This window comes from Trachymyrmex cornetzi, unplaced genomic scaffold, assembly GCF_001594075.2.
Source record: "Trachymyrmex cornetzi isolate Tcor2-1 unplaced genomic scaffold, Tcor1.1 scaffold77, whole genome shotgun sequence".
NCBI classification, from domain to species: domain Eukaryota; kingdom Metazoa; phylum Arthropoda; class Insecta; order Hymenoptera; family Formicidae; genus Trachymyrmex; species Trachymyrmex cornetzi.
In genome coordinates, this window is record NW_017300102.1 from 79988 (window position 1) to 89364 (window position 9377).

Here is a 9377-nt window from a genome sequence, read left to right on the forward strand (position 1 = left end):
ATTATATACATTTATATATATATATATATATATATATATAAGTATACGCGCACACATTGCACATACGCGCGCGCGTGCGTTTGCATGCGTGTGTATGCATATACTTATATTATCACAATTCAACATGATTTGGTGCTTTCCTCATCTCAAACTTAACATTTTATTTTGAGTCATGGATATACAGGGTGTCTCTAAAATTCGGCATCACCCATCCTGAGCAGGTAGAGCGGACTAAACTGAGTCGAAAAATCCTCTACCACTTTGCAATTTTCGCAATGATTAACGAGATATTAATTACTAAAAGTCGCCAAATATTGTTCTTCAATAATTTTTTCGAAATAATTTACTCAAATATTATCAATTTCACAGAAAATCCGCAAGAGACAAAAATCATTAATCTTCTTCTCATAGAACTCTAAGAATTTTTTCAAAATTTTTTTATCAACTTTTTAGTATCGTAGTTTCTTATTTTTACCACCATGAGAAAATAAGAAATTCTGAAAAAATTCTAAAAAAATTCTCAAAACTTTAGAAGAAGATAAATTATAAATTAATAAAAACTAATAAGTTTTTATAGACTCCTTTAATTAAAATAATTAATGAAACCATAAGAAATATTACAGGCAATAGGAGTCGACGCTGGTTATCAATTAGCGTAATTTTTCTTAATACTAAAAATATAAACCTTAACTTTGAACGTTTCCACTCATGGTTTGAGTCTTCATCAGTAATTTATAAGAAGAAAATAAACAATTTTTATCTCTTGCTGTTTTTCTGTGAAGTTGATAATATTTGAGTAAACAATTGAAAATCAATATTTAGCGATTTTTAGTAATTAATATCTCGTTAACCATTGCAAAAATTGCAAAATAGTACAGGATTTTTCAACTTAGTTTAGTTCGTTCTACCTGCTCAGGATGGGTGATGTCAAATTTTAGGAACACCCTGTATATATTGGAATGCAAATTTCTCTGAAATTTAACTAATCAGCCGAATCTCGTTGTTTGATCAAACGTTTTAAAATAAAAAGGAAAAAAGAGGAATGATTACCAACGGGAATACAGAATTGCTTGATGTCACGTTGCATCGCGTCGCATCATTTCGAGGGCAAATCTAGTAAGCTAGGACAGGGGCTATTAATAACTGTTTAGGATACCGTACCTGGCTGCCGAGCGCGCGGTACCGTCCGCGTCTCGACGACCGGCGTCTCAGTGTCGTCGCGACGACCGACGTTGCATTCGTCGTTCCGCAAACGGCGAGACGTAGGTCGTGTACGAGTTCGCAGAATTCGAAAGTCCTTCCACGTAATTGCGATTGACTTGTTTTCAATAGCCGAAGTGTTGATTCGAGCTCAAATAAAAAAGTTATTTCGACAGTCATTTCGTTATCCCCAACTAGATGTTATTGTATCAAAACTAAGGCACCTTAAAACTTATTCATCCAGTTACGCTTCGTCGTGATATTTTAACGCCGAAATGGCGTAGTGCAACGTATTTCTCGAAAGAATACGAGAAAACTATACCATGCGCTTCATATAGCGCCAGATGCTCGACCGATACGGATTCTTGTTATTTGAATCTGAGTGGACATATCAATGTGTTAACTGTATGTTTGGTTTCATCGATTGTTCGTTGTTACATTTTTCACGCCGATCGTTTCATTTTTGTCGTACGCTTTCCCATTGAATCGATACTCTCAACGCGTTATTTACCGTAGACATTGTGTAAACGATTTTCGCGGTTTCTATATATATATATATACACACACACATATATCACTTGTTGTTTATTACGTTTAGACAATTTGAATTTTTTGTTTCTATGATTTCTACAATTTGAAAAATTAACTTGATATATTGGAATGTTAATTGTGATTCGTGAATTTTTTTGAACAAGTTTGCGCCACGCAATATTGCGCGAGTAAAGACAGAAGAGAAGAAGGAGAAGGAGAAGAAGGAGGAAGAGAAAACGGTGGTGGCGGAAGAGAAGAAGGAGGAGAAGGTGAAGGACTCTAATTTGAGTTCGCAAATCGCTCGTACCTGACAATGGTACGTTTTCCGTGTGACCATCGTTTTCCGGGAGTGATTCACTTTGCGCTTCTTTTCGCTTGGCTGTTCGTCGATTTTTGGCATGATTTTTTTCGCTTAAGGAGTAACTTAGAGTAACGAAAAAGAGATAGATGAAATAAAAAAAAAAAGAAAAAGAAGACAAGAGGACGCGTTGGAATTATTTCCTTTAGCTTTTTCGCTTGTATATATAATTTCCTTAAATATATTTTAAAATTTGTCGCGTGTTCTTCCCTAACATTTTTTTAATTCCAACAGTAATAACGAGATTGTTTTATGTCTCCGATTTTCGTCAGTTTTCGAAAATAAATAATAACAACGTTACATAGCAAATGAATGTGCATATAAATATGCGTCCATCGTACGTTTGTAAACCGTCCGTGAGCGACGGTCTCATCTCCCAGAGTTGAGTTTATTTTCCATTATTTTATTCGTATGTTCATTTCTTTGTTTACTTATTCATTCTCTTGTCTGATAATGGAACATGTTTGACAGGCGTTTATCCGTTATCTGATGAGACGTCGAAAAAGAGCGCGAATTATTGATATACTCTTCTCCTTCGATTTCTTTCCCTCTTTTCATTGCATTGTCATGCGCAGATATCTTAAGAATAGGACAAGATTGTTGGAGTTTTCGACGTCTTAAAATTTAAACTATGGCAAGTTTAGAAAAGCTCTTTCAAACGAAACTATAAGTGAGATTCAATAATGACGATTTGGGATTTTGGTTGAGAAAGGAACATTGTCCCGCTTTTAATGTTAGAAACGTTGCTTCAAGAAGACGATCGCTTAACAAATATCAAAATGACTACATATGCGGTAACAACGGTCAGTAAAAATTATGCGCGGTATTATTATACGAATTATACAGAAAATGTAGAATATATGAACGTAACGGTGTTTAAAAGGATGGCTCCTCGACGGCGTAAGACTTGGTCAAAAGTGCGGATAAATATATTTGTCAAATAATTGGAAAATACATGAGGAGGAAGAAGAGTGCGCGAGCGCGAATCAAAGAAGTTTTAGAGTTCAAAGGATTTTGACTGTTGATTCTTGTGTGCTCGGCTGATTGCGTGGAAGATTTAAAGTTATAAGGAAGTTCGATCACTTCTTCTCGAGAATAGATCGGTACCGATGACAGCTGCGAGCAATTCGCAACTGTGCCGTGGAGGAGTATTGGGATTTTCGCAATCATTACCCCGAGGATCCTTGTTTCTAATAACTGAACGCTGACAGGAGGGACGAACAGACGGTAGTGTTACAGCGGCTACAGTGTTTGTGAATACTCGATGGTTTGTGTTTTTAGCAGTATGTAGTATTCAAGATATACAATAATGAGAAGATTCTAATCTTTATTATAAATATGAGAGAGAGAGAGAGAGAGGAAATATAGAATTAAATCATTACTATTAAGGAGATTCTTCAGTCTTTTCAGATAATATGGTATAAGGATTTAATCAAATACTAAAAATAAGTTTATAATCAATATGTAGGAATTCCCAAATTCTTTTCAGATTTATTAATCGTGTAAATTTCTGTAAATAATTTTCTAACATAGATTTTTAAATTCTCATGAAAAGAAACGTTTTAAGTAATTTAATTATAAGTAAAGTATAAGAATTTTGAAGAGTCATATAAATATAAAAGAAAAGAGTTTAGAGAACATCTTGAAATTCAAAAATAAAGTTTCACCATATTATTTTCGTGTCAGAGTAAAATATAAAATGTTCATCAATTCTCTTTAAATATGACGTCGCACTAGTGGAATTATGACAACGTGGTTTCCACTACGATTATTAATATTTAAATTAAATTTAAATAATTACTATAAACAATACTATAAATAAACTTTCTTCAATAATTTCCATATAAACTTTCATTTTTATTATAAATAATTAAATTGTAAAGAATTACAAAATTAAAAAATGTTTTTTTAATAGCATATTATAGTTTTACTGCTTAAATTTTATTTATTATTTATTTTTTAGAAGATGGCAGTGACATTTTGAATCCTTTGTGCTTTTGTGTTAACATAAAAAAAATCACATGATCCTTTTCCATTTTTAAACTAGGAAATTTCCAAGTATCCATCATCAAATGTCAAATACTTTAATATGTCTGATATTAAGTGACTCGTAATAAATTTTATTTAACATACACATGTAAAAGAAACTATAAATTAAGTATAAGCGAATAAGAAAAAAAAAATTATAAATAAAATAAGAAGTTTATAAAAGAATAATTAAACGAAATAAATGAAGAAAAAAGGATAAAAGAGGGATAAAAGAAATTCTCTCTCTCTTATATAGAAGTCCCGTATTATAAAATATACATAAGTTTCAGACTGCTACTCGCACTGATGAAGTGAACTTCAAGTGAACACGTTCATGAAACTTAGCATTCCAAGAATGGATATGAATACATAGACAACTCGCGAAAAACATTGTTTCTATATAGAAAGTATCCGTGGAAACCTCAAAAGTATTATACGTAAATTGTCATAAATTATTCAATTATTGTATTATATGAGTTTTTTTTTTTTTAATATTTATTAACTCGTATAACTTCATTATTGCTATCTATCACTTCAATTTTTTTCCGCTATTTATATTTGCTTTGCTACTGATTAAACTTTTTTTTAATAAAGTTAAATGAAGCATATTCTTTAAAACGTGTCACTAAATGATATACTTTTTTTAAATCACAAGTAAGTGATTTCTTTTAATAACTTATTTTTCTATCAACTTTAGCTAACTAAAAACTTTAAAGAATTATTAAGAGAGATTATATTCATTAAGAGAAACAATGATACATCTCATATTATCTTTATTACATAACGAGATAAATAACATATATTTGTTTATTCTGTTGATAAACATATATCGAAATGTATTAAATTAATTTCAATTGAATTAGTAGTTCAGGATGTCATTTATGTCATTTGCTCTTGCGTCAACTTTTCCATCGATAGCCCCTATTTACAAAATACTCGGTGTTTTTATATCGACAGTCGAAAGTTGCATGTGTGCTTGAAAATGAATTTCAAACTGTGAGGTGCAAAAGCTTAATAAACGACATGAATACGCACAATCCTATGAAAAGAATAAATATTATATGTTTGCAGGATGAATTCCATCCATTTATCGAAGCTCTTCTACCATTCGTGAAGTCCTTCTCGTATACATGGTTCAACTTACAAGCTGCCAAAAGGCGATACTATAAGAAACATGAAAAGCGAATGAGTTTAGAAGAAGAACGTCAGTGTAAGGAGGAACTTCAGGTAAGAGATTATTTGAAATCAGTTAATAGACATTCCTCTTTGACTCTTTTTATATTAGTATATGTAATATATTAGTATATGTATATAGAAATCAAACTGTAAGGTGAATAAATCGGTTCTCGTTTAACATTTGATTTGTGATAAAGATTGTATGCGTACGTGCGCGCGCGCACTCATTATTAAACGATTATAAACCTTAAAGCTGCACAATATCAGTAAAAGTGCCAAAAAATGAGCCAAAAAGATCAATATCAATGAAAAAACTTTAGTTGTAAATACATCTTGACATCAATTGCAAATAATAAAATAAATAATTTGGCTTATAAATGGTTTATGCAGCACAATAACTATATTTTACTGCAGTTTTAGGTAAATAAATTTTAAACGCGTAAATGGATTCAAATACACTTTTACATAAATATTTATTATAGTTTTATTAGCAAATATAAAAAATTTGATTCGCAATGTTATTTCCTCAATAAATTTGCAAATAAGTACTGCAAAACGCGATTTTAAGAAAACAAAATAATTAAATAACTTCAAACCTATGAGAGAATTGTGTTCAAATTTTACATAAATACTTAGACGCCATAATAGAACAATCTATGAAATTTTTATATTTTTGATATTGCTTTGAGATATGACACATCCTTAATAAATAGTGAATTTTTTGATTAATTTTCTTCTCTAATGACCCATCGTCATTCCCATTCAATGATACTACGACTGGACGTGATATTGTTGCTAATGCTATCGTTGCTTCTCTTCATCCATCTTCGTTCATGACAGAGTTCGATCAATATTTTAATTTCGCGATGTTGCAGTATTTAGTGGAAGAGTGATCGGCATTGATTGGTGGCGCATAAGTGCTTTTTCTTTCTCTATTTTTAGCGTATTCGTCCCATTTCCGAAAACATGTGAAGAATGAGTCTCATGCAAATTCACATTGTTAATTGTAAGCGAAAAAATCTACATTTGACAACAAATTCATGAGACGAAATATCTTTTGAAGTGGCCCATCAGATAAAATTTTACCTAAATTATGTTAAATTTATCTATGCAATTACAGTCTGTCTATGAACGAACATGAATGAAAGTAAAAAAGTTATTGACTAATAAATAAAACATAATGCTAAAATGTCTTTTGTGTATAGAAATACTGGCACGATGTGGTTTATAGGGTGATGTGACTACATTTCAAAAAATCAAAATATATAGTTTTGTTTTCTTCTTTCCTTTTAAAACTACTTTTAAAGATGATAAATTAATAGTATGTATATATATATATATATATATATATATATAATTTCAAGATAGTTTACTTACAGCTGGTCAAGAGCTAGTTGTTTTCGATAGAAGGGCGTTCGTTTGCTCCTAAATTTAATTAGAATACTCAGTTGAAACGAGAGAATACTTTTTGAATTTTGATTGACTCGAGCGACACAGGATTACAAATATTACGAAACAATTTCTCTTAAAGTTGACTAATTGTCGAAAAGTAAAGCGAAAAAGTAAGTGATCGAAGGATACGATAATTTTGTGTAACTGTTAACTTAATTTGATTGTTTTGCTAAAAGCAAGATATATATCTTCGTATATACGTCATTATTTGATTCCATTGCGACTTTTCAATCGTATAACATGTATATTTTGTAAGCGTAATAATGCGGCACAATATAAATTGGAGAAAGAAATCCGGGAATAAAAGGGACACGGATGGATAATAATGAGAGATATGAATCGGACTATGCGCGATGCGTTTGTCGTTTTCTCTTAATTTCGAGACAAACCGCAGTACGATATCGACTACTTCACTTTGGGTGTAGGGCGCTGTGAGGGACTGAGACAAGCAAATAGCATGAGTAAGAGATAGGAAATCGAAGTGAAAGAAAGAGAACACGAACGATAGACGGATAGACGAGGATAAACTAAAGTAGAAGAGAGTACGGTGTGGTGCGGTGCACCGCTTCCCGGAGCGTCGCTTGCGAGAGGAGAGAAGAGCGTACGTATGCGAGAAGAGTACATGCGCGCGCGCGCGTGTGTGTGTGTGTGTGTGTGCGCGCGTGCGTGCGTGCGCGCGCGCGCGATTTTAGAAGGGTGTGGTGAATCGAAAGAGTTCATGCGAAAGGAGCGAAGCGATCGGAAGGATCTAGAGTGAGAGTAAGAGTGAGCGAGTCTCTGCGCACGAGTAATGTGTGTGCACGTATATACGCGAAGAGGGTAAAGGGGAGAAGCACCAACATCCACGAGAAGTCCGCTACGTGAATGTTGCACACCGAGTTTTCGGCAATGGGAATGAGTTGGAAGAGGGAGGGACGGTCTGTCGGTTTGGGGTGGTCGAAAATGGTGTTGGAGGATGTAGACATGTAGCGCATACGCCGTCGCGACGGAGGCTGCGGCTACGTGGCGCCTACCAACCACCATCTATAATCTCTATGCAGATATCGATTTTCTACCCTGTATTTCCTAAATTTATGCAAACTAGCAGCGTGCTACGTTTTATACCGTACTACTTGTCACTCATATTATCTCTTTTTCGGCTTGTTAATCGAAAATTATAAGTAACGTAATGGATTCGTTTTGATAGATTTTATGTTTCATAATTATCATTCGTCCAAAGGGAGTAATAACGTACCAATCGTCTGCGTTATTGCGAAATTAATCGCTTGAATAAAACAGATTGTTTTACGACCAAAATTCTTGATATTATATGATGTACTAAAGTGAATTTTAGTATATTTGTTGTTCTTTATATCGTCCGATTATCTGATGTATTATCAGATAATCTGTATAATTAGGTGTTTTAAGGCATTTTGTTATTTGGCCGGTAATTAGCTGGTTTCAAATAAATAAATAAAAAGTGGTATAAATATACAGATATTGATAACAAAGAGTATTCACCACATATTGGATTTTCATAGCAAAAAGTTATATATATATAAAATCTTGATATAAAATTTTACATAAACATTTCGGCCAAAATTTGACCATCTTCAGTATGCCACTAATAAGTTATAAATATAATAAAAACTACATAAAAGTCAATTAACATAATGCATATTTTTGAAATTAAAAAATGTCAATAATATATATATATATATATATTTAAATATGTCAACGATACACGTTAGTTTGAGTTTTAAAGTGAATGGATCTCTTCAACATTATTGTTGTTTTTTTATTATATTTATAACTTCCTTTATATTTATAACTTTTTTTTATTATATCTATAACTTGTTAATGACACACTGAAGATGGCTAAATTTTGGCCGAAACGTTTATGTAGAATTTGATATCATTAACTGAAGATTTTAAATATATAACTTTTAGCTACGAAAACTTAGCGTGTAGTCTTATTATCATCATTGTTTACAATATTTCAGTTCAATGAAATAACTTCGTGCTTTAGTATCACAAAAAAATTCTTTTACGCATTGCATTCGTGTTAACTTCATATAATGTTTAAACATAAATGAGATGATCCTTTCTTCTGCAGGGCTGCTATTATATACAATATTAAGAATCTTTATTTTAGACCGCATATATAAGAAACACTAGAAATTAAAAAATGCCTATTACGATCGAAGCTGGATCTTTATTGCTTTTAAATAATTCAATCTTGAATTACTAATTTATACTATATACCTATGTATTTGGATATATACCATATTGTAGTCTTTTTGAACTGCGTGCCAAATTGTTTTTCCGGACTAAAAACGGAATTAAAACTACTCTAGTAATCGCGAATTAAATTGACAAATAATTTTTAATAATTTGATGCTACAATCAAGCATTATATTATAAAGATGTTAATATGTTGAAAACGGTTAATAAAATACTACAATATAGTATATATGCAAGTACATATTATATAGTAGCAGGGAATGGAAAGTTACTTTTTAAAAGTAACAAGTTACAGTTACTCGTTACCGAGTAGGAAAAGTAACAAGTTACCGTTACAAGTTACCGATTTTTAAAAGTACTCGTTACAGTTACCGTTACTTGAGAAAGTAACTTTTCGTTACTTTTCCGT

At 31.9% G+C, this 9377-nt stretch overlaps 1 protein-coding gene across 5 annotated transcripts in view; it reads left to right on the plus strand.

The window, feature by feature from the left end:
* NfI (Nuclear factor I) overlaps positions 1-9377 on the plus strand; it is a 91749-nt gene that overhangs the window by 5833 nt on the left and 76539 nt on the right. For 2 of the 5 annotated variants that reach the window (XM_018518592.1, XM_018518590.1), the window contains exon 3: positions 5189-5344. In XM_018518592.1, coding sequence (XP_018374094.1) covers positions 5189-5344 — 156 coding nt within the window. Of the gene's footprint in view, positions 1-1226; positions 1606-1895; positions 2048-2935; positions 3357-5188; positions 5345-9377 lie in introns of those variants that run through there. The other 3 variants (XM_018518593.1, XM_018518594.1, XM_018518595.1) reach the window with 3 other exon arrangements.